We start from the raw sequence: 25,501 nt of genomic DNA, 5'->3' as shown, positions 1-25,501 counted from the left end.
GGAGTGAAGAGCATTGAAAAACAGAGTAACATGCTTTAACCACAAACTACCTTTCCAGTCAAGACAAGGTCAAACAGAAAAAGCCTTCTGTGCCATTCTTGAGATAGTTATCTTCTTTGTTACTGTAGAAACATTTCCCTGCCCAGCCAGTTTGCTCTGGCTTGTGAGCAGAAGCTCTTCTGTATCACTTTGGAAATCTTCAGGAGAATCAAAGCTGTCAGAGACACGTGCAGTTCCTCTCTCTCACTGGACATGGCCAATGCACAGGAGGAAAGGCTCAGAGGAGAGTTAACGTTTGAATTGCTATAAAAAGCTCTTAATAATGCATCCTGAGCAAGCTTGTTGAAAGGACTCCTGACACACTCCTTAAGGCCCAGCACCCCAGAATCTGACCCACAATAAGTGCACTTTACCACATTTTGAGGGGTGCATGTAATGGCTATGCCAGTCTCATGAAACTGGGCAAATAACTTGTCTTGCTCCTAGCTGAAGATAATAACCCTTAATTTCCACCTTGAAGAGCAAGAGCTCCACGTTGCACTGAATTTAATAAACTGAAACAAGAAAAAAGCTTTTGTGATTGGAGGATTTAAATATATTTCCTGCTCAGGGGGAAGTTCCCTAATGGGAAAATACTGTAATGGTTCCAGTTTGACAGCAAGCACTCATCCTTGTTAATGGGCTTCCTTTTTACCCACTCAAAGAAAATGGTAGAAGACAAGTCACAAATTCCCCTTTGGCAGCTATTTTGGCCCCAGAGAAGTTAGGTTCAGGGGGCTCCTGTTCATGTAGAGTTTTGCTGCATACATTTGCAGTTCCTTCAGATATCAGTTTCTCTGGAGGATATGCACAACTTCCCCTATGGTGACATGATATGCACATTCTCCTCCCCCTCATGAGGGAAAGTCACTGGAGATACAAAGTGAGACACGGAGAATGTTCAGTCCCTTTATCACAATCACAAATCATTCTGAAAACCCCATTACAAAGGACTGTGCTATTTTTAGAGAGAGAAAGAACGGTCACTTAATTGTCTTCTCTCCCTCACAAACACACTCCAGTGCTACCCAGAGCTAGAAAAAAAGAATTACAGTAATTTCCTGATAAATACTGATTTTTTGCTAAATAATTTTATCAGCAGTTTGTCCCAGCCTGCTGGTGTAACAGGATACTTCATCTGTTAGTAGACCAAGGAACATACCAGCCTTTGGGTCAGCAGCTCTCCAATAGTCCTAAACTGCTACTCAACAGATAGATGTCAGAACCTCCAGAAGAAAATAAACAAGCTACCTTGTAGCTGTTCTGCTCATTTAGTATGAGTGGCTTACAATTAAGGAGTGTTTTATTCAATTATTTTTTCATTTATGCCAGACAAACTCCTTTAAGTTCCTGAACCCAAACTGAAAAACAGGAGCAAATTCCAGGGCTGCCCTGCAACCATGAACTGAAACACACTGACAAATCCAAACTGCCAAGCCTCACTGGGAAAATGATAGTCACACTGCAGCACTGCCCCTTCCCCAGCTGGGTTAGCAAATCCAACCACCTCAGTCACATACTTTGCACTAAGGTCTAGCAGTAAGAAACAAAATCCAGACACCCCTCAATGGGATGGGGGATGGCTTTCAGCTTTCCTTGTGCCTCTAACACAGGCCCTCCCAAGCTTAAAAGGCAATCCATCTCTAACTGCAAGCAGGTGCTGCAAATACCCTGTTCATCTCAGCACCTCAGAGATGCGCAGAGATGTGTCAGCATGTGTGAGGACACACATTACTGGAGGACTGGTAGCACAAGATGCAGAGGCATCAGCAACAACACTGCAACACTCACTGCACCAGGTCACTCCCTGACCCCATGAAGAGTGTCTGCAGGATAATGAACACCAGCTCTGCCCCAGAGCATTTGAAAACTAAGAGGTTGTCTTTACATCTGAATGTTCTGCCCCACATCCAGTCTGTCTAAATCAGAGAGCAGCTCAAAGCAGCAGTATAAAAAAAATAAAATTAAAAAAAGAAAAAAAGCTGTCTGGAGGATTCATTCTAACATCTGGAGGTAGAAGTTCCACCCCTTCCTTGATTGCACTTCTTGCTCCATGCTAGATGCTCAGAGCATTAATTGGAGAAGAAGTTTCCCTCTGGAGGTGACAATGGTGGAGTTGGCATATTGCTAGATCCCACGAAGAGGCAGCTCAACTTCGGCTTCAATTCATTCCAAACTTTACTCATCTATGAGTGGGAAAAGAGAGAAAACAGACATAACAACATGGCAGGCAATCATCTCACCACACTGTGTTTTAGCAGCTGTTTCAGAGTACTCCAAAGCACAACACTCGACTGGTGCTATAATGCAGCTCTCTGATGATTTGACAGCGTGCATGGAAGGGAGATACCCCATATGTTGGTCAAATTCCTTCACTGCAGGGAAGGAAGGAAGCTGGAGGAGGAATGCAGAAAAGTCTGTACACAGGGAACGCTGAAGGTCATATTTAGGGATTAACAAAAGGGAGTTTCTAGATTTAGAGCAAAAACAAGGAAGTTGTTCCTTGTGATAGAATTTCTGTGTAGCACAACAAAAAACAGATTTATCCATCAAACACACATTGTTCATCACAGAATAGCTAGTTGTTTAATGGTTGGGTCTTCTTCAGCTACCTGTAGGGCAAGGCCATCTGCAGCTGAGACAAGAATGAAAAAAAAAAACAACACAGCAACTTGCTGCAGTTTTCTAGAGAGGTTAGAGGCCAGGTTTGATTCTCACCCCAAACTGGGAAGACCTTGGGTGACATTTTAAGAAGTTATAAAGAGCCAAGCTGGACAGATGATTAGAGGAGGAAAAACCTACAGGTGAAACCAAATACATTCAAATTCTCATTTGTATTTTGGGAAAAAGAATAGTGTCCAGGAGAACTCACCTCTTTGTGACCCTGGATCTGGGAGTTGACGAAGGCCCCCAGAATGTGAGAGGTGAGAGGCAGGTAGATGTGGATAAGCTGTGTCTCCTGATGCAGGCAGTACAGGGAGAAGTAATTCCGCAGCTCCATGGTTAGGATAGCATTTTCTTGCTGAAAGAAGAGGAATTGAGTGAAATACACTGTCAGGAAGAAGGTGCCAAGGAGGAAAAGACAGCATTCCTCACCATACTAGCAATTCAAACACACACCACAACCTAAAAGAGGTGGTCCCTGAGCCCATTTGATGGGACAGCAACTGCACTTTCCATCATGCAGGCTGTTGTTTTCCACAGCTCCTGCAACAGACTCGTCGCCAAAGAGCCAGTAACAGGTGGTGAGGGAAACAAACGCATCTCCCATGCAGCACAGCAAGTAGCCCCAGCTACCCAGAGCACAGGTTACCCTTTCAGTCGAATGGCTTTCTGGAAACATGACTGAGCTACATAGTGGCACCATTACAGGAGTCAGGCCTGTACCACCCTTTGCTCTCCCAGGCATCTCTCCCACCTCCACAATCCGAGACTCCAGTTGCTCCACCGATTCCGGTTCTTTGTTCTGCACAGTGGCACTCATCATCTGCTTCTTCATCATGCTGTACTTGTGCAGTGCTCGCTGGTGCTTGTGCAATACCCCCTTCTCATGTCTTTCACACAGGTCCTTGATGGGAAAAGGAGAACAGGTACTTAGTGGAAGCTAAGGGACACCAAGCACGCAAGACAAGTACCTCAGGAACACAAACGCACGGTCACACTTCATGTAATTTCAATGCTGCAAATTTTTGTTTCTTTTTTTTCAAGAGGGTCAAAAAAACATTGGCAGCTCAGAAGTCAAGAAACCAAACTGCTTGGACCTAGGCCAGCAAGCTTAAGAGGCAACCTGCAGCATCACCTCTGCCAACACTCTGGATCTTACTGGGCCTCTTATCTTTTTTTTGCCCTTCTCAATATTAAGTGCTGGCAATTAACTGTGGTAAGAGCTTGTCAGTGTCCTTCTATTTCAGTCCAGGCCTGAGAACATCAGGAGAGGCTGCCACATACAGTTTCAGGGGGTGCTTCTAAAAATAAATAAATAAATAAAAATTCACCTTAGACCAAAAGATTAGTATTAACAACAATTCTTTCCTTTGCAACTGAACTAATTTCGGCAAGGACAGCCCAGCAGCCCAATCTGGAAGAAAGTTAGCTGATCCACTCAGTTCAAACAGTCATATTTTTAAATTACTTGCAGGGTTTGTTGTTTGGCAAATTCTCATCACAAGATGAGCTGATCAGTGAGGCTACAGAGCTAACTAAGGCCAACAGCCACTCCCCTCCCTCTGCCAGACACCCAATTTGCCTCTGAACTGGCCTCCCAGACAGTTTTCCATCCAGTTGGCGTTACACCCTCTACAGAGCACAAGCTTGCTCTAAACAACTTTCTCACTGGCAGAAGAACAGTAGAGCTCACTTTATAGGACTGGAGTAAATCCAGGAAAAGGTTCAGCTTCTCCACCACATCATTCTCTTCCTGTTTACCCTAGAAAACAAGGAAAAAGTACATTTTATGTAAGCCTGGCGAGAACCAAAAGCACAGCTCTTCCCATCCTTACACCACACAGGCCTCCACTGTATTCTCCAGGAGACATCAACGCTCACACAACTGCATCAAAAATCTTTCAGATGGCACTGGAGTGTTTAGTCTTCAGTATGCAGCACAAAGATCTAACTGGAGCAGGAACAGCTTTTCCAATTGACTGATCATTATAACGAGGGGAGTTAGTTTCACAGCCCTGTGTGTCAGTCCTTTCAGCTCTCTCTGCCTGGAATTTCTTGCTCTTGCAGATTCCTCCAATCTTTCATCTTCCCTTCTTACAAAGATAACTTATCCATTAGAGCCATAAATACCTGAATGTTCCCCATAATAGTTCATGCATCAGAAGGCAGAGATGAGACACCGAGCCAAATGTCACTACCTGTTTTTCTTTTATTTTACTAAATACTGTCTTTTCTTCCTGTATCACTAATGCTCTCTGGAGCATAAACTCTGAAGGAAAAAGACCTGATCTATAAAAGCATGCTGAGTACTTTAACACAATGAGATGAAGACAAAATTATTACTGTTCCCTCACAGACTGTCATGCTCTCATATTATTGTAACAGTCATTATCACACCACACACTTGCACAGTAATATCACACTTCTATCTGAATGACTCTTATGTACTGTTTAAGTACATGAATGTCAAATTTTGATTCAGAAGTTTTTCCAGATTCTTTGTAGCAGATTAATAAGACAGAACACAGGACTTTTGGACAGCTCAGTACAGTAGTACAGCTTAACTTGTCCAGTAACCATTTCAAATTAAAAATGAAAGCAGGCTTTTCCCTTAGCCATTGTATTTTTTCCCATTTAAACACAGTCCAGGCTTTTCATTCAAGCTTGAACAAGCAGGCTGGTGGTTGAGGATGTGAGTTTGGGCTACAGTCTCCCTCCTAACTCTTTAAGTTCCTATATCCACGAAGCTCATGAATCAAGATGAAACTCAGGAAGCAATACACCTTCTTTATTTTACAACAAAAAAAAAGTAAAGAACTCACCTGCTGCACAGCCTTATCTGCCAGAAGTGCAAATTCAACAGACAGACCCTTCAAGGCTTGTTTCAGAGTCCCCCATGTGCTGTTATTCAAAGCAGCCCAGGAAGGAAGTGGTGTAGTGTCTGAGCCCAAAGCACTAGGAGGAGATAAGCAGGATTCAAATCTAGGATATAAATTCCACTAAGTAGATACACTTATTAGCAGAGAGTAGTTCAGGATTTCAAATCTGTCTAAACAGCTCACAGTGCTAAGCTACTACTGCACAATCACACATGCAGAGCTGTGTATGCACTGGGGGAAGAGACACTAGAACAAGTACCAAAATTTCAAGGTATTTTTATATTTTCCTTTCTCTTGCTCTGTGGAATGCAGCCTGAGTGGAAAGCATGCATTTGCACCTTTTAGAGCAGGAAAAATGTGATTATGACCTACAGCATGTACTGAAATACCCATTCTTACCAGATCCTTTGCAGGTAAACCTTGCAACAGGTTTGAGTTCTAAAGCAGCAGAAACATTGACATTAGCAAACCCTCTGCCTCCCAGCCTACCTTAGCTCCTTGCCAAATATGAGCAGATCCGAGGCGTTATCAATGGCTCGAGAAGCTATCCTCTCTGCACGGTCCCGAAGCTTATAGAAGCTGTTATAAATATTTCTGATGAGCTCCCTGCTGGCAGCAAACTGGGCCTGTATGTCAGCTGGAAGGAAGTCCTGAAGAAGTGCAGGAGAGGTTACTAATGGACAAATCCGAGGCACATCCACATACAGTAGTTGTGGACACACCATCCAGTCAGCAGAGCCAGACAGGTTTCCCTCTTGTGCTTGCTCTCTCACACTGTGCTGTAACAACCCTGAAGAGACTGGGGCTTCACAATTTAGGTGTCCAAGCCAGATGTCATAAAAACACCCCTAATTTTAAGAGGCAGAATGAGGTTCACATACCCAGCGTAGACAGAGTTGGCAAAATCTGCCAGTCCACTATCAGTCAAAATGGGGTTTGTGAGGTTTCAATCTCACAGGCTCTGACCTGAGGGTAACTAGGAACTGCCAGCCTGGCAAAGTCAAGCATGTACATGCCAGGTTGGATGAGGGTTTGTGCAGTCTGGTCTAGTGCAAGGTGTCTGTGCTCATGGAAGGGAGGTTGGAACCTGATGGTCTTTAAGGTCCCTTCCAACCTTCACCATTCTATGATTTGATGAAAGTTCAGCTGTTTCTGACCTGTAAAAGCCTGAATTAAGCTCCCATTGCAAAACCTTCTGCTAGCATTGCAGGAACCTGAAGAACAACTTCCTTTAAAATTGCTCAATGAACACAGGGAATGTGTGCTTAAAACTTGCCATAGGACTAATCACTGGTATAAACAGATATATGGAGAACTTGTACCTAACTTCTCTGTAACAGTACAAGTGATTCTGCCACAGGGAGAAGCCAACAGATAGAATGAGGGCATGAACACGTGGGGAAGATATCAATCTAGATACTAGCTTTTAATTGTGCAGTATGTGCATATGTTTGTTTTGCAAGTACAAGTAATTAATGCAAAACACCTTCTGAGTAGGATTCATTGTTTAATCCTTATCATATTAATGAAACAGCATTTAACTAGAATTATCAGACCCTTAAGAGTCAAGTATTTATTTGATCTATTCAATACAATTACAAGCTTAAAAGTCCTTCAAACTTTGGAAACAACTCTCTCCTAAGGTGTCCATCACACAACAAATGCTACAAGTGATCCACCTGGAGGAGAGAGCCGTTTAAATCAGAATAATATGTTGCAAGAAATTCATATACATACCTTGGCCTGTGTAGCTAATCTGCAGGTCATAAATTCATCTCCTACTCCCTGGACCAACTCTCTTAGCTTATTCTGTACATCCTGGAAAAGAAACAGGATCAAATGAGCATGAAAGAACTAAGTAACGCACAGGCAGTTCCCACAGGTCTCAGATACGTTGCAATAGTAAGGCACAACTTAGCTGACACAGCTTTATCCAGGTTAGGTTTAATTCAAGAAGAAGCCAAGAAGAGCTATAATTTTCAAAATACTATACTCTTGGCATTGAGTGAAATTACCTTCCACTTTCCAGCTGTAAAAATATCTACTGAGAGAAAACTCTCCCCATCATGGGGAGCAACAATGTGTAGGTCAAAAGCAACAATGAACTCTGTGCCCAGAAAAGCAGTTACAGGAAGATATCTAAACTCCAGACTACTGCTCACAAGTACTCACTGAGCCACTGAAAGACAGAAAGAGTTTCAGGAGCACATCTTCTGAGAAAGGGGGATGTCGAGCCACCAGGTTTATAAACCGCTTCAGCGCCCTCCTCCGAGATTCTATGAATTCTCGATCAGCTACAGGAAGAAACATGAAATTTCAATTAATGCATATATTGGAGCTGCTCAGAAGGAGAAAAAGGAAAGCATTCAGTCCAGTTATTTCTTTGGACTTATAACCTTTGCTAAAGCACTACAAAAAAAACCAAATCACAATAACAACAACAACAAAAAAAGAGTGATCACCTGTAGTCTGTCTGCTCCCCAAGCCAGACCTTTTGGATTGACCACCAGAATAAATTTCCTTCAAGTGGTTCTTTATATCTTATTGAAATCCAGCATTTATAGCTATGTGTATTTATTTTCACAGGATGGGTCAGGTAAGCAGGATAAACAACCAAGTCTAAGGCCTGAAGCCTCCACTTACAAACTGTGGGCATACAAAGAGTTTTCTTCCTCTGAATCAATTTCATAACTGGTCCCCAGAGAGGATCTCAATATTTTTGGGAGTCCTGGGAAATACACAAAACAGCTTCTTGCCCCTGCATCTCACAAATAATTATGTGGTTTTTTTGCTCATTATTCTCAATAATTATCTTCAGTGTGCTGTACCCTCAACTGTCACTCCTCCAAACTTTTAAGCATTTTGGTGCTAGAGAGAGAAAAAAGGGGTGGTTTGTTTTTTTTAGTTGATTGTTCAAGATCAGTGCCCATCTTTTTCAGGCAAGATGTCAGAAAGTACTTTGAGAGACCTGCACAGCAACCTGCAGTACACCCACCCAGTCTGTCCTTGTCCAACTAAAACAGTTCATAGAATCATAGAATCATAGAATCCTAGGGGTTGGAAGGGACCTCGAAAGATCATCTAGTCCAACCCCCCTGCCAGAGCAGGGCCACCTAGAGTACATCACACAGGAAGGCATCCAGGCGGGTTTTGAATGTCTCCAGCGAAGGAGACTCCACAACCTCTCTGGGCAGCCTGTTCCAGTGCTCTGTCACTCTTACAGTAAAAAAATTTTTCCTGATATTCCTCTTAAACCTCCTATGCTCCAACTTGTATCCATTACTCCTTGTCCTATCAACTCATCTTCTTGAAGCAGGAGTTTCCATTTGATGATACTGCAGCAAAGCAGTAAATAAAAAATCCTGGAGTTTTTCAGGAAAGATACAAAATTAAACTAAAATAAATCGGAAGGAAAAGAAAGCAGCACAGAATGAAATTGAAGGAATGCCCTTACCCGTGACAACACCTTCATAACACGAAAGGGTAATATTATTTTGCCTCACTTAAGCAGAGAGTTTGCTGGCTGCATGAACTCTCTCTAATGAGAATCCATGAAATGATTTTTCAGTTATTAGGGGTGCAGATCTTGATTTTGCTTTGTTCATATTTTAGCTTACACATAGATTTCTGAAGTAATCTACACACTCCCTACATGATCTGCCTCACTTTGCTGCTGCCCTCCAAAACAAGCAGAGCAGACTATCAATCCTTCTTCACCTGACAGACAGATGAAAGTAGACCATCATGAAAATATGTGTAACTTAATAGAAAAGAATACAGATTATAAAAACCACCTAGCTTTGCCCATCCTGCTCTGGGACTAAGGAAGTGGCAAGTCACACATTTATACTAATCCATCAAACCCTGTGTCCTGAAATTCCATTTTTCAGCCCATTAACCTACACAGAAACAAGAACTCCCCATTCAATTTCCTTTTTCCTGTTTGTAGTTTCTATTAAGACCATTTAAACAGCTTTTCTATATGCAGAGTCACTGGACTAAAGATAATCATTGCTCTCTGCCTTCACACAGTTTTGGATTGTATTAGAACTCCACTCCTGGCACAGTTTGGGAACTAATCCTATCATTTTTTTCTTAAACATATAATACCCGTGGAAAGAAATGCACCAATGAGTGCACAGAAATATCAACACATTGGCAAGGCAAGGAAACAGCAAATGAGATGTAGCCGTAGCTTCTTTCAAGCATCCTTTCTCCACTCTGATTAATCAGAGAAGGTCACTTTGCTTACAGGTTTTGCATGAAGTGGAAATTCTGGCTGAGAACAGTGTATCAGGTAAGATTCAACAGACAGGTTTTCACAACCTCAAAAGAAAGGTTTTCATCATTTATATTCCATCATCAGAGTACATGACCATGGAAGCTTCTCAGCACTATTATTTTGCTTTGTTCCAGTTCACAATACACCTTGCTCTGCTCACTCTTTACCAATTCCTCTTCACTGCAGCATGGAGTCCTTCAATGAAATCTACTATTTATTGAAACACCTTAAAGCTTAGCAGCATGGGCAGGAGACAAGACAGCAGAAAGCTTGTTCTTTCACAGATAAAGCAGAAAACACAGCAGGATCTCATACAGTTATGCAACACTTGAAATAATAAAAGTTTAAAACCACTGCCAATATTTCAGATTAGTGAAAGATGTAACCGAAGGAGCTTTGATGAGCTTTCAGTCTGGGGATACTTCATTGGCTTCTATTCTAACAGCTAAAATGCACTTGAATGAACTGACACACTGATTTCAGCCTCAGTACTTAGTTCCTGGCTATCCTATGCAGACCAACAAGACCCTTCTTAGAACTGGGACAAAAAAGAGCAACAGCTACTTTAAGGAATTGGTTTATCTGCCAGAAAGAATATTGTTTTTACATAAACTGATACAGTGGAATTACCTTGCCTGAATCATAAGGCTTCTGTGCAAGGTAACTCTATAATGGGCAGTGGTGAAGCTGCTCACTTGACATCACTGTTCACTAGTCCTGCTTAGGTGTTTATGAGGTCAGAATCCCACACTAATTCTACCAGATCAAGTAAGTTCTCACTGGAAAAGCAATTTTGCTGGTTTTACACAACCAACTCCTCTGCTTTTAATATTTTTTTGTCTTTACTGTTCTCTCACTACAGAAGAACAATGGGATTTTCACAAATCTTTTCTATTTTGAATACTTCACAAAACAAAACACTGCAATACACACCAGAGCTGTTCAACAGCAGGGCAGCAGCTCTACACTTGTAGCACTACAGCACTGACCATCATAACCTATTTTCCTAAAAAAAAAAACACCTGTAAAACCTGCAACTCTGCCATGCTCTTTTGTAGAATTACACCTCAAATCTTACAAGAAAAGTTATTAGATATTGAATTTCCATGGGAAGAAACTCTACATTTTACATTAATAACTTACATATAGGAATTTTCTAGGATGGCAATAATTCACCCCTCCAAATTGTGTGCTATAACCTCAGAGCTGTTTTCTGACCCAAGCAGAGGCAAAGACTTTCGATCTTTTAAACATTTATTTTCAACAGTATCACCTTGACCAGGCTTGAACCACAACCCCTGAAGTGAAAAGACAGAGCCAGGTTTACCTCCCAGCATCCTCTTGGGTGGAAGTGCTGGCACCATCCGATATGGGAACTTCTGCAGCAACATCTCATGGAACACCACAAAGTCATTGTACCGCCTGTAGACCGAGCATTTGAATCTCTGCAATTAACAAAGGGGGGGGAGGAGAAATCAATACACAGCCTGAACAATCAGCAGCACTTCCAGAAATTTTTTTGCTACCAGCTGCACTAAATACAAAAGGAAGAAACGAAAGAAATCAGACCCAGAGGCTGCAAGATTGGAGGCCTTGTGGTGGGAAGGTGGGGCAAGACTCCCAAGGCAGCCACCTTTTTGATTATGAATAGAGATGCCATTCTTCTAACTACATTCCTTCTGAGAGTAAGAATTTCCATTAAAAACATGAAGTCAGATTTCATTCACATCCAAGATGAAAGAGACTACAAAATGGAGAGGAAGAGGTTTTCCAGTAAATTACTAGTATCCCTAAATCTGCTGTGGTTCCACACTATGACTCCCTCAAACTCTCTGATGTTCCAAATTAGTGAGAACATTTAGAAATAGTGCTGACACTCTTAAAGTGCTCTAAAGAGCTCTTTTCTTGAAGTACTGCAAGTTCCTGAGCTCTAGCTCTTAGGAAATTTCTCTAAATCAATTCCAAATCCAGAGGTGGCAAAACAGTCTTAGATCATGTTAAGTATTAGCCCAAATGACTGACATTTTAAGCAAACCTCACAAGAGAAAGAGACTTCTTGCTGATGTTAGATCTATAAACAAAGATGGAAAGTTCAATTAAAACCTTAGTCCTTCACTCTGCATTTCTTAGATCAATATGTAAGAAACTATTTTTTCATTCCAAAAGGAGTTAGGTAGCAGCTAGAACAAGACACTTAGGAGGTGGAAATTCCTTAAAAATAATACATAAATAAACCCCACAATCTCCCCCCACTGTTACTACAGGTTCAGCTACTGGAGCAGCTGACAGAGTACCAGGCACCATACCCATTCTCACTGTGCTTGCAGTGCACATCATCCACCATTTATTGTGGCACCAAATGTTTTCAAAAATAAATCAAAGAGGCATATAACCAGAGCACAGTGGACACAGCCCCTAGGGCCTTCCTCTGTCTGCTTTGACATCTGACCATGATTTGTGTTGCAGATCTTAGATGAAACTCGAGGCCAAGCTATGCTTCTTTGTGAGAAAGTATCATTCTACAGCTCTAACCATAGGAGAGATGACAGCAATGGAAAGGAGCTGGCAATGGGTTCAAATGGGTAGAGAGACCACCAGACTAAACGAGTCCTGTACCCTGAAATCACAGGCAAAAATAAACACCGAGTCCTAAAAAAGCCCAGAGAAGTATTCACTGTTTGTCCTTTCCCCTCAGAACAGTCTTTCACAAACTTATGGACATCAGCCTAACATACCTGAAGTCCCTCTACAGACAAGCCACCCAAATCTGTCTGTTTTGGTGGCTTGGGAGAAGGAAATTCTGTATGGTCTACTTTCAAGAGGGCAGATTTCCTCTTGAAAAAATACACACAGAAGCTACTGCAGAGCTATGTCACTGGCCGTTCTATAAATAGGAAAACATATATAATCTTCAATCTTCTCTTACACCATGAGCCAAACCTACAGGTCAGGACTAGGGCAAATAAGCTGGAAGTGGCCTAGACTCTGAAGAAGGATTTGCCCTCCCTTTACTGTTTAGAAAGGATTTCAGTTTAGCACTGCCAACACAATTTCTTCACTAGCTCGACACAGTTTAAAATATTCAGTTGCTTACACCAGCCACTATGAAAACATTCTTTCCAATGTTATACATGTTTTGTAGAAAGCTCAGGTTTCAAGCAAGTAAACTAGCAGACCACCCATCAAACCTCAGTCAGAAGATGCTCCATACTGCAGAAGCACAGGTTAAGAAGGCACTGCTACCACATTTAAAGTAAGCCCACACAACTGGCCCATTCAAAACCCGCATCACTCAATGTATCTTCCCAATTAGACAAGCCTTGGCCAACAGTGAGCACACAGACGTTCTCACCAAGAGCAATGCTTGCTCACATTACCTTGCTGGAAACCTCGTATTCCACATGTTTCAGAAAAAGGCCCTTCTTCTCAGGTATAAGCTCCACCTGCACACTATCCTTGCTCAATAGCTCTGGTAGGGTGTGGGAAAGCAGCAGTGGATTTCCCTGGGGCGCCTGCATTAGAAACTGTTCCGGTTCCCTCGGTTCATTTACTGGAGGCTTTGCCAAATCTAAAAGACAAAAAGGGAAAAAACAGTCCAGCAGACCTCATAAGATAAAGTGAAAGAAGTAGCCTTAAAATATTTTGTGTCCTTGCCCAGCGCTCCCACAGTGGTGCAACACAACCTGAACTAGAGTCAAGCCACTCCCCCAGGAGGCTATGCTGCTCCACACACGTTCAAGAAAGACATTGGTACCTCCCTCTTCACAACACCCAGGAGCACCACCCATTAAACCCAGTCAGAAAGACATCTCTGCTCAGCAAAAGAAGAATCACAGGCCAAATTTGTTCTGTGAATCAGCGAAGAGGCCTGCATTTCCTGTCTGTCCAGCTCCCACCACAGCAGGAGCTGCCAAAATGAAAGAAACCCTTGCTCAGCACTTTTGGATCCTGCCTAGAACAACTCATGGAAGGAATGAAAACGTGTCATTTTACTGCGCTGCAGAAATGTAATGCATTAATTTGACATGTCATTACAAAGGAAGGAGACACTTCATTTGACATAATTTTATTAAATTCTATGACAGTGTACTAGAGTGGGCATGAATTACAATAACCTACCATGCCAATATGCTTAAGAGCAAGAGCAGGGGGAAAAGGTTCCTAATAAGTGCTCCCAACCTGACCACTTCCTCAATCACAGTAAGCTCTGGCAAAATCTTACAAATAAACCTATTCCACTGCTTGTAGCTAAAAAACAAACATCTTTTTACTGTGAATTTAACCATAGCTGGACAGCAATGCACAGAGAGGTTCTAACCAATTCTCAGCCAAATGCAAAAACGAAAAAAAATAGTTACTGAGAAGATGGCCCTGGAGGACAAACTGTACCAAATAAAGAGCAAAGATGACACTTCAGAGTGCTGTCTTATTGAATAACTGACTGCAGCCCATTATCCTGACTTGACTTCATAACTACACATATCACATGACTGTAAACTAAGCTCACATTGCTTTTTAAAGCTATTATTATTTTTTTCCTACCCACTTCACACATAAGATAAAATCCTGGAATCTATTCATCCCCAAGTTCTGTTCTGCAGTCTGGAAGAATGGGTTGTTTTCTCTCTGCATATGGCTGTTTAAGGGGAGAACAACAAGAAAGCTCTTTTACAAAGCAAGTTGAATCCACTGATGAAAAAGTGACCTAGAACAGCTAGGCAGTGTGCATGGTATCATCCCTTCCTTGCCATTGTGCACCCCTTCTTAAACTTCAACACATCTAAAATTGGGAGAACACAAAAAGACAGTAACACCACGGAAGCACAGACCATTTTTTTAAGCTTTGATACATGGTTCAAAAAGTTGATAACAGTATAAGAAATTAACTCAGGGAAGATAAGAACTCACACCCTTAACCTGAAAGCCCTAACCTGTTCCTGATAAGAATTTCCCACCTGTTCCTGCGTGTGCTTTAAGGCCCTGGTAAATGGGAAAACCAGGTAATCTCCAATTCCTCAGACACACAGCTTTAGCATAGTCACTTCATTCTCTGCTCTGTAAAATAGCTTAAGGAAACCAAACCAAATCCAGGACAAATGACCTTATCCCACGTGTCTCATCAGGCTTCAGATTCCTGCTAATGTGACTCAGAGCAACAAGTCTTAACAACTCTGGTTTAATAGACCAAGGTATCACCTACTTACCGCACCTACGTAGCAGCTTCTAAAAAGTCCCTGTTACCTGCCAGAAATGTGTGATAAGATAATGCAAGCTAATTCAATGTTGACATGGGATACTGCTGGATAAAGTGATAACATGGCTATATATACACACTCTTCAGATAGATGCTGAAGTGAGAAGGAAAGGAGGAAAGACAATTCAGAATACAGATAGCAAGGTAAAAGATATTCTAGTGTAGAAAAATCCTTGCCCAGCTCACCTTTCACCAGGTAGCAAGGTATAATAAACCACACTATCACAGATAAGTGTCAAAAATACATACAAAAAACTATGGAAAGCACAGGACAGCCTTGCTTTCCAGAGCAGCGGATCTCTGGGTGCACACCCTTATAATTTTTGCTTTTAATTGCTCAAGACACATGAGTGAAATGTAACATGACACAGATGATGTTGTTATTCCTCCGATGCACACACACACACACTCTTACACGGAATTCCACAGTCCTGTGTGGTGCCAAGCCATGGGCTCACATTTCAAAGGCAGTCACAGCAAGCTAGCCTCCCAAAGAGGGGCAGCCAAAATGCAACACCTATTTCCCCGAGAGTAGTGCCACTCTACAACACTCCTCCTGCCTACTGAATCACCCTCCCTGCTTTCCATCTTCCTGCTGGCCAACTGACAAAGCAGAGCTCTCATGGCACAATTTGTTCCCTAAATGGGCTCAGCACTGTCTGGTAAACTACTGAAACTCCCAGTGGCAAGATGGGTATCAGGAGAAAAGATTCCTAAGATGAACCAGTATTTCATCTGATAGTCCTGGAACCTGCAGAATAAACATTCAAACTGATGGTGAGAAGGACTCAGATTCATTACAGTGATCTGAACTCACCTCACTCTGTAAGACAACTATAGAGCAAAGCCCCAGAGAGAGAGATCTAGACAAGACTGTGTTCCATGGACAACTCCGTATTGTCACTCTTTTCATTTTTAACACACTGGCAATTTTAATCAAGCTATTTGCTAAATTTGGTTTATAGAATTCACCTACAGGAGATACCTTCTCTTTATCAGCAGTTCCCACACTTGGCTCTTCCTGAAATATTCGGTAGCTTCTCTAGATCTCAACCTTTTCTAAATGTGCGAAATCATACAAATAAGACAAGCATAAAAGCAAGTTTGAATAATTACTGTTTAATTAATAATCTCAGCGTGTTTCATATCAACAAGACAGCTGCTCAATTTACACCCTCAAACACTGGTCTGAGAACACAAGAAGATTACTTTGTAGCAGCTGTTAACCTGTTTTAGAAAACACTTATCGTGGCACAAACACTAACCCTGCAGAGCAATATACACTGAAGCTGTTCTGCAGCCCATTTTTCATCCTAGTTACTAAAGAGTCAATTCAGGAATAGCTTCAAGAGCCCCGGCCAGGAATGGTGGATAATAGTGGGAACTCATTGGTATGAGCTCCTGCGTTCAACCAGTAAAAGGATTTACATGCATTGTAACAAAAACACTTAACGCTTCCCATCACGCACCCCCTGCTCCAGAACAGCTAATTTTGAAAACATTCCCTTTGGTTTCAGCACATCATTACCTAGTAAGGTTTATACAAATACAGCAGTGACTGACTACAGAAATATGGTATGGAATGGTCCCCTGGAACACAGGGAAGCAGACAAAATAAAATCAGGGTTTTTTTGTGCAAGCTAGTCCTTTGCTGCAGCAGAGTTTCTCAATCCGTTGTCAATAACACACCAGGAAGTGGCCTGGTATAACTGAAAACAATTTGATACAAAAGTGAAAAAGAATACACACATGCATACATATGCAAGCAAAGAGACAAGAAAATGACATAAAATAAAAGTTTAAAGAAGCATTCAAAGCATAGCATGATTTTTATTTGGTTGTAAAGGAAAAAAAAAGCAACATAGGAAAACATTGCGTAATTTTTATTTTTTTTGTAACAAGCCAGGTAGCCTTTGGACCAAAAGGAGTTGAGAAACTTACCCAGAGAGCAACTGAAACAGAAAGCTTAGCTATTTTCTACCACTTATTTCACGCGTTAGTTAGCATCTGATGTTCATTACTCCCATTTACACAATGAGACAGCAACCTGCCCTCCCTGGAGCTACCAGATTCCTCAATCAAGTTTTCTAAAATCATGCATTCATGAAACCCAAAGCAGAATTTCAAGCACGTGATGAGCTGCACACAGGTTTTACATGTGAGCACATAGAAAAAAAGGGCAATGCAGGGGCTGGAAAGGGTAGGTAGTAAATCACAATATAGATCTCCCTTATTTAAGTTCTGCTAACCAAATTTGGAGAGTTTATCTCCATCTCACAAATAGCTGCTCCTAACAACTCTTTATTACTCCAGAGTGCTAATCAGCTAAATTTATTAGACACACTTAAGTAGAAGGTGCCACAGAACTACTTGTTACATATATCAGTAGCAAATTCTCTGGAAGGAAAAAGGAGTCTGAAAAGAGGCAAAGCCTTTAGGAAAAGCAGCCAAGATTTCTTCTCCACCATCACAAGCCATAGCCTTGCAAAGCAGAGGTGATCCAACCCACTGGAAACACAGGGGAGTATGAGAACTGACTGTTTTCACACACAGATACCTCAGATTTCTCCCTAGAAAAAATGAGGGCTCCACTACAAACTTCCAGGGCAGGAACACTGAAGTAGCAATGAAAAAGTCATTCATCAGCATTTCCCTTTCCTTTCTGTCTTCTCATGAAAAGCCTCAGGAATTATGAAAATGCCTTTCCCCCTTTATTGTGTCACATTCCTCTGTAATTCCAGAATTCAGTGTCCACACCAACCTTTCGGAAAGCTGGTGCAGATTTCAACTACAACTCCAAACAGATTCCCTTCCTTGCCTTTTAAAAAAATTCTTACATAACTTGAAATCCCCTAAAAACAAGCAAAGAAAAACAGAAGTTCCACAAAAAAGCCAAAAAAAAACCAACCCCTTTCTTCCTGTTATGGGTCTACATGTTTTTGAGACAACTGTGTGCAACTTATTTGGGGTTTTTTAAAAGGAATTTCAAACCACGTAATTATTATTTAGAAAGGAGCAATGCAAAGGAATCTGGCTGTTTCATCTAAACAAGCTAACTGATACACAGACCCGGGTGCATTGTGGAAGAGAGGTCTGCATTTCTTACAGGGTTCAAGAGAAGTAATCATATTTAGCTTCCCTCTAATTAAGAGATGGCATGATATCCTCCTTTGTTCTCCCTCCCAATGATTGACTTGTAAATACAAGCTACCCAATGCCAAAATAAGACAAGATAAAATAAAACACGTATAGTAAGATGTTGGAAAACAGGCTCTAACATTTTGTTTTACTCCTTAAAAACAAACAACCCAGCTTTCTCAGTACAGATGTCAAATACACATTCTGTGCTGGCTGGTCTGGTTTTAGTTTGGGGTTTTTTTGTTTGTTTTGGTTTTCTTTGTTTTTGAGGTGTTGGGGATAGTTATGGTTTGGGTTTTTTTTCTGGTGGTTGGTTGGGGTTTTTCCCAATTAAGTTTCAGGTAGCTATTCAGCACTTGGTGCTTTTCTGGATGAAGCAAAGCAATGACACAACTCAAAAATAGTTGGGTGAAGCTAAGCTTTTTAAAATGAGAACACAAAAGCACTACCCTGTCTGCATTCCCTGCAGCTGCAGGCCTCTCACTGCTTCTCAAAACACCACAAGCACATCCTACAGCAGGAAAGAAAGCCCAATACCAAGTTATCTCCTCCCAGTGTTGCAGAGTAAATCTGTGTGACAGAACAAAGAACTAACTTTAAGCCTAGTGACCTGTTCTTTTAACTACGCTGTTAGATCATCAAGAAATTAATTAAGCAATTTCCCAAGTCTGGGAATATAAGGAATACATTCCATTCACAAGTCAGGCACAGGGTCTTAGTCCCAAACTGTAGCCAACACAATGAAGTGAGATGGAGCTACACACATTGAAGAAATAACAGGATTAGGGGGCATCAAGGAATGTTCCCAAAGACTATGGAGACAAAAAGACAAAATCCTCTCTAGAGCAGCTTCCCAGCTCACAATGGAAGGTTGCTAAACCAACATTTTTCACGTACAGCTCTAACTAAGGGGATGAAAGTGTAAAAATTTAGAGCCCAAAATGAAATACAACAAGTAGTAACACATACAACTGTCCTCCAATAAACTTTTTCAAGGGCATTTTAGCTTAACTATAGAACTGCAAAGTTTCTACACTCATCTCTCCTTATGCAGGTCAAGAAAACACCATTGGAATAGTTTATCTTCTTGGTTTGCTTCTCCTTTTCCTTGCATGTTTCTCTCCCTCTTGTTTACACTGGAAAAAAACTTTATCTTAGTATTTAGGCATTAAAAAATGGCTACAGTCTCCCAATGGTCTTTTCATGTTTTATAGTTAGAACAAGCTCATTCACAATCCTGTTGAAAAGCAATCATGAAACCTCCCCTCCTTGTGTACCAGCTCCACCTCTTTAACTGATATATTTTCTCTCTGTCAACCTGCATCAATCCACTAAAACATAAAGACTGTGAGGGAAATCAGAGTGACTATGTGCAAATTTTACTGTTTGCAACTGGCACAGGCCTCCCTACCAAACCCTCCTGCAGGCTCATACACAGTTAAAAATTTACTAGTAGAAGAGAAGGATACACCTCAGTCCCTCTCCAGCCAGCACACCTGGATTAGCTCCACGCAGTCCTTGCAAAACAGCCTCAGGTGGGAGCAAGAAGGGGAAAAAAAAAGTCAATACTTTAATGTATTGGACATTACCCTTTTCCTTTTTTTTTTATTGTGTTAAAGTACATTTAATGCTGCAAAATAACGTACTGCCATAGGTGAGCATCAACAGCCCTGTCATTATTACTTGGGAGATGTAGATCCCCATAGAATATTCATTGCTCTCCAAAAAAGTTACATATTGGTGTGTAACTTCCAAGATCACTGAAGCTGCATAACAACGTTAGAAATCAAAGTGTTCCTGCTTTCACAGCATTAATTTTCTTTTGCCAAGACCATTAGATACCATTTGAATACCTCTTCCAGCGTTCAAAATAAAAGCTCTGTTAAAGAAAGACCACTTTTCTAAACAAGGCTGGGTAGATCAGACAGTTACAGAAGCACCATCACCAGTGCAGAGGTTAATCAGGTCGAGAATACTCAAAAAGAAATGTTTTATCTCTATAAGGCTCCTGAAGCAGATGGGAAATCTGTAACAGACATACCTGAACAAGCTCTCTCTTTGGTACAGTAGGACATTTTTTTTCCACAAAGGCTGCTGTTCAATATCCCAATATCTTACATCAGTCCTGGACAGAAATATGCCAAAATAATTTATTTATAAGCATTATCTGCATCAGGAGCATCACAGGCCTATCAAAAGCACACTCGGGCTGGATTCTGAATATAATCCAACCAAACCATTTTTCCCTGCATAAAGTTTAGGCACTTGTAACCCCTACTAGTTTTTCTTCCCAAACCGAGGAGAAAAACAAACAAACACACCACGCACAGAGCAGTCATTGCCAGTGTGAAACTCCAGCCACTTTAAGAGAACTTTAGAGAACTGTGTTATCCTCTTGCCCTCTAAGAGTTTCCCTGGGTTTAGCCGCTCTGAGCCTGGCGTGCCGGTTTCCTAACTCACGCAGGAGCTCCCTCCATTGCTCCTTTCACAACAAGTGCTGGCAGCGCTGGAGCTGCAAGTTTCTCCATCCCAGAGCCAGGGGCAGGCTCTTCAAACTTCAGCGGCCGGAGCTGCTTCTTCCTAAACGCTGGGTCAGTGAAGAGGAGACGTGGCCTCTGTCCGGGACCGACCGGGACGGTGCCCACTGACCCGCTTCAGAACTCGCCCCCGAAAACTTGAAGGTGCCCCTGAGTCCCTTGGAGCGGGAGGGGGCGGAGGAGACGAAACGAAGCCGTTTCAGCACCCACGGACGCGCTCAGCCGCACGGCTCCCGCAGCAAAACCTTCCCGCCCGGTCCCCGCCGTGAGGGCTCCCCGGGCCCGGAGCCGCTGCCGCCCCGCCGGGCACGGAGCCGCCCCGGGGCCGCCCCCCCAGCCGGGGCAGGCGGGCCCCCCGACCCGCGGCGCTCCCCACACTTAGCACCGAGGGGCAGATGCCACCTCCGCGAGGGGAAGGGAACTCCCGGCCGCCGCAGACCGGGCACCACCGAGGCCCGGCCGTGGCCTGGCGGCGGGGCCGGCACCCTCCGGGAGGGGGGGAAAAAGCGAAGGCGGCGCGGTTTTACCGCAGGTTGCGGCGGGGGGAGCGGTGCCCCCCTCAGCCGAGGAGCCCTGTCAGCCACCCCGACAGGGAAGGGGCAGCTCCCCGAGCGGGCGGCGCTGCCCCCGCTCCCGCCCCGCGGGCACCCGGCGCCCCGTACCTGTGCCGGCTCCCGCCGCGCCCGCGGGCGGCTCGCCGTCCATCGCGGCCGCGGTCATGTGAGGCCGGGGCCCGGGGCCCGCCCTCCCCTTCCTCCGCAGAGCCCGCCCGCCGGCGCGGGCGGAGCGAGGCCGCCCCCCGCGGGGCCGGGGCGCGGGGCGGCCCCGCAGGCAAAGGGCAGCGGGGGCTTCGCTTGCGGTGACGGCTCCGGGGGGGATCTCTGGGCGGGCTCTCCCGGCCCCGCGGACACAGAGCGGCCCTGGCCGGCTCCGGCGGTGCCACCTCCACGCAGCCCCGTGACCGGCACCCTCAGCCGCGTCCCACCGACACACCAGCACCCCCGAACCCGCCGGGTCGAGGCCAGAGGATGTGTCGTGTCAAAACGCCATCCCCTGCGACAGCCCTTCACCCTAACGCTCCCGGTGAGGCAACACAACCTCAGCACACACCCCAAGCTCTGGGGCTCAAGGCTGCCGGGATCCCACCCCCTCCCCGCAGAGGCTCAGACCAGCGCCCGGGCAATGAGCCGTCCCTGCTGTTGGCTGGATTGCTCGGAGAACTTCTAAACCACTTCGAGATGAATAATTAACCTTTCAAACGTCTCAAAGCATAGAAAAATAAGCGATCGGCTCATGGGCTTAATCAAGGCTTTATTCTGATTATGGTTGTTTGGGTTTTTTTTTCTAAAAACGGCTAAGGATGGTTGTTGAGAATGTGAACTTCAGGCAGATTTCATTGTGAGCTATACAAATGAGATAAATTACTGGTAGTGGTGATCAGACCATTTCTCCAGTCACATAGTGCTTGTGTGGGAGGCTGTACTTCGTATTCCAAGCCAGATCAGAGACTCCAAGACAATTCTGGTCTATTTCTTTTCACTGAGTTACCTTTTCCACAGCATTTAATTTCTGCTGCCATCTAGTCAATCAGTTTGGACATTTCCCCTACTCAGTATTTCTGATTTTTTGATGCATTTGGATTTTTATGAAATGTTATTGAAGATAAGCTAAAGTAGGTGTGGGTTTTTTCTGAACTAAGAATCACTGTAGCATTTTATGCTCTAGAATGCACTAATAAAGATAAATATGGTAGAAACTAACATTAAACTATTCAGGAAAGCACAGAAATATACACCTTTGGAATGCAAATTCACTTTCTAAAACTGCATTAAAAAATAAGAATTTCATGTATTAGTGCCTCTCATTTTATTAGTAGGTTTTTCCCCCCACTTCTTGTACTTTATTAGTCAGGAATAATATTATTGAAACTGGTGAAGAGTGAGGTATAGGTTTTGTACAGTGGTTTTCCTGCAAACACCATCAAACAAGCAAGAAACAAAAATATGCACCAGATTCTGGACCACCAGACTAAGGTGCTACCAATCCATATAAATGTTTTTAATAACCAAAGTACCGGATGCGTTCACTAATTAATGTTCCTCATCTTTATTAACCATGGGAAGATAATTATCTCCCCATACTCATAGAGAACTAAACCAGAAAATTATTCAGTCAGAATTATTTCAGGTGTAAGTAATTACAATCAGAATGCTCTCCCTTGAAACTTTCCACGCTGCTACAAAGATGTGAATGACTTGAGTGACTCTCCTGCCTCTTGCCTCAGTGCTACTTCAGCCGAGATCCCCACAAGCGTGGGTGCAGACTAAAGCTGTGTATGAAATTAAAAAAGCATGGCATTATTTAAGCTGAGAGGCCCTTCAAATCATGTTTATACAGCAGCTGAGCAGAGTTCTGCGTGCTCAGCACTTCTGAAAACTCAGCACTATGCCATTTTTTGCCTGCATAGCACTTTTTTTCAGAAAATGAATGGAGGAATCAACATGTTCTCATTTAGTTATAGATCTTTGATTGGTCTGTACTTAAGCTAATAGCATAACTATTTATTTGGTATAAATAAGGCATTCTCAACTGAAGATTGCTTCTGCGATCCATGGGAGAAGTCTTTGAGGAAAAATCCCATCAAAAATAATTCAATTGCAGAAATCATTTTTGAACAGGGACAGGTCGTTCCTGACAGGAATGACTGTACACTTCCATGTTTGCTGGAACTGCAGCAAAAGCTTCTGGAAGATCTGTAGTATGAAGAAACTACAATCTCCAGAGAAAGAAAGGGCACGTGTCAGCAGGTTCCAGGTAACAGATGCAAAAGGACGTGACTACCTGAGGCCCTGGCCTTTCAACATGTCATTTCATGCACACCCTATTGGTACTAGATAACATTTCATACAGATTGCAAGAACTTGCTCACTCTTTCAGAACTCAGTTTAGGAAACAGTGCTGTCAGCTCCACTATTCTCAGATCACTTGCAGTCAGTACCATTCATGAGACATTGCTGGTTTGACAGTTGTGTTATAAAAAGCCATTCCTGATAGATTTCTTTCCCAGAATTTCCCATTGATTAGTAGGAGTATTGCACATGAAATACTTACAGTAACAGGCTCCAGCTGCTAGTGCCAAAATCTCTGCACTGTTCCACTCACCCTCAAATTGCTGAGTAGAGGACTGGAAGAGAAAGAGTAGCAGTGAGGAAGTAACAGGAGAGCAGGAAGGAAGGAAGGAAGAGAAGATAAATCAAAAGTTGCTGTAACGTAAGGGAAAGTGCAAACAGCAGACTATGCAAAGAGAGGAAAGAAGGATCCAACATTTTGATACAGTGTTTAACCAAGTATTGCAAAAGCAGCAGTCAGCTTGCAAACAGGAAGAAAGGTGTTATGTAAAAATTGCACATTCCAACACAAGCAAGGTGAGAGTGGTGAAACAGGCAAGAGAGACCACATACACGCTCCAGAAGAGCCATGTAATCTTGAGGACCCAGCAGGGACCATGGATTGAACCACTCACTGCATGTCCTGACATTTGGAAAAGTCTATAGCTGTGAGGGCAGGAGAGGTACTAGTGCTTTCTTTACACTTTGGTGTGTCAATGTTGCTACAAACCAGGAAGTCAAAGTCTGATCAACTACCGTGACATAACGAGGGGAAAAAAGTAACTGCATGAAGTGCCAGTCATCATTTCCATTCACAAGCATCGCCCGTAGCTTAAACATGGAACTGATGGGCTCAACAAGCTGAACTTGACGGAGTTAGGGCTCCATCTTGTGACTACCTCTTAAATTACAGAACGAAGGTTTCTGGACTTAATTCCTTAATATCTTCTCTCAACATTTTAACAAAACAACGTAAGATAGGGCCTAAACCTAAAATGCTGCGTACAATACCTTTACATGCGCTTCTCATGATTTTTTTTTTATGCTGCCATCTTTGTTCTGTGTCTTGATTAACTGAGTGAAAGCACTTGGCTAAAAAAACCCAAAACACAACCAAAAAGCCTACAGAAAATGCAAGTGTTAATCTCAGAAGTGAACACAACTATCTCTCAAGAACTTCTGTGATCTTTTACCTCTAAAGGCGTCACTGAAATCCCAAGGTGGTATCCAAGCCAAACTCCAAGCTCCCTTTGCCACTTCGAATGCTCTTAGCATGCACGCTGAAAACAACCCCGCCAGTCCGCGCTTCTGCACCTGCCTGAGGTGCCTAAAGCCGGTTATGATTTGATAGACAGAGAGGTCAATTCTTCCAGAAAGCTGGTCGCATCGGCAGCCAGCATGAGACACAACCACTTCCACAGGCTAAAAACCACACCGAGGTGTTGGCGCTGGGCAAGGGAACCCTCCGGGTCACCGGAAAACACTGGAGAGGGACGCTCGTGGCCTGTCTCGCCGCTGCACCGGGGAGCCCGCCCCGAGCCCGGCTCACGGCCCCGGGCGAGGCTCCTCCCGCCCCCCGAGCGCTTCTCACCTGACGGATAGCGTTAATTAAAAAAACACAACCCAATCAACCCCCACAGGTCGTGTAGAGACTGCTACAACGCTCGGGGACGGCCTATTTGTGGACACACTCGCCCCTCAGCTGAGCAGGAGGAGGCTCGCTGGGAGCTGGCCAGCCGCTCCCGCCCCGCCAGCCCCGCCAGCCCCGCACGCCCCGCGCCCGCCATGGCCCGGCCCGGCCCGGCCCCTCACGGCGGGGA

At 43.4% G+C, this 25,501-nt stretch overlaps 1 protein-coding gene across 3 annotated transcripts; it reads right to left on the bottom strand.

Annotated features, from left to right (window-relative positions):
• Positions 1-934: 934 nt before the first annotated feature.
• SNX8 (sorting nexin 8) lies at positions 935-25,421 on the bottom strand. Of its 3 annotated transcripts, none has more exons than XM_051632158.1 (12): positions 24,875-25,421; positions 23,905-23,977; positions 13,242-13,432; positions 11,192-11,309; positions 7,755-7,876; positions 7,320-7,400; positions 6,072-6,232; positions 5,526-5,658; positions 4,397-4,465; positions 3,458-3,607; positions 2,912-3,061; positions 935-2,225 (listed from the first exon to the last, which is right to left on the bottom strand). In XM_051632158.1, exons 3-12 carry the CDS (start codon positions 13,380-13,382, stop codon positions 2,112-2,114), a joined length of 1,239 nt encoding a protein of 412 aa, XP_051488118.1. In that variant the 5' UTR covers positions 13,383-13,432; positions 23,905-23,977; positions 24,875-25,421; the 3' UTR covers positions 935-2,111. The 3 variants fall into 3 exon arrangements, with proteins under 3 accessions (XP_051488118.1, XP_051488117.1, XP_051488116.1); XM_051632157.1 differs by lacking the exons at positions 23,905-23,977; positions 24,875-25,421 and adding exons at positions 20,298-20,381; positions 21,456-21,541; XM_051632156.1 differs by lacking the exons at positions 23,905-23,977; positions 24,875-25,421 and adding an exon at positions 21,456-21,513.
• Positions 25,422-25,501: the final 80 nt, after the last annotated feature.

This window comes from Apus apus, chromosome 14 (assembly GCF_020740795.1).
Source record: "Apus apus isolate bApuApu2 chromosome 14, bApuApu2.pri.cur, whole genome shotgun sequence".
Taxonomy (NCBI): Eukaryota; Metazoa; Chordata; class Aves; order Apodiformes; family Apodidae; genus Apus; species Apus apus.
This window is presented reverse-complemented; position numbering and strand designations above follow the sequence as displayed.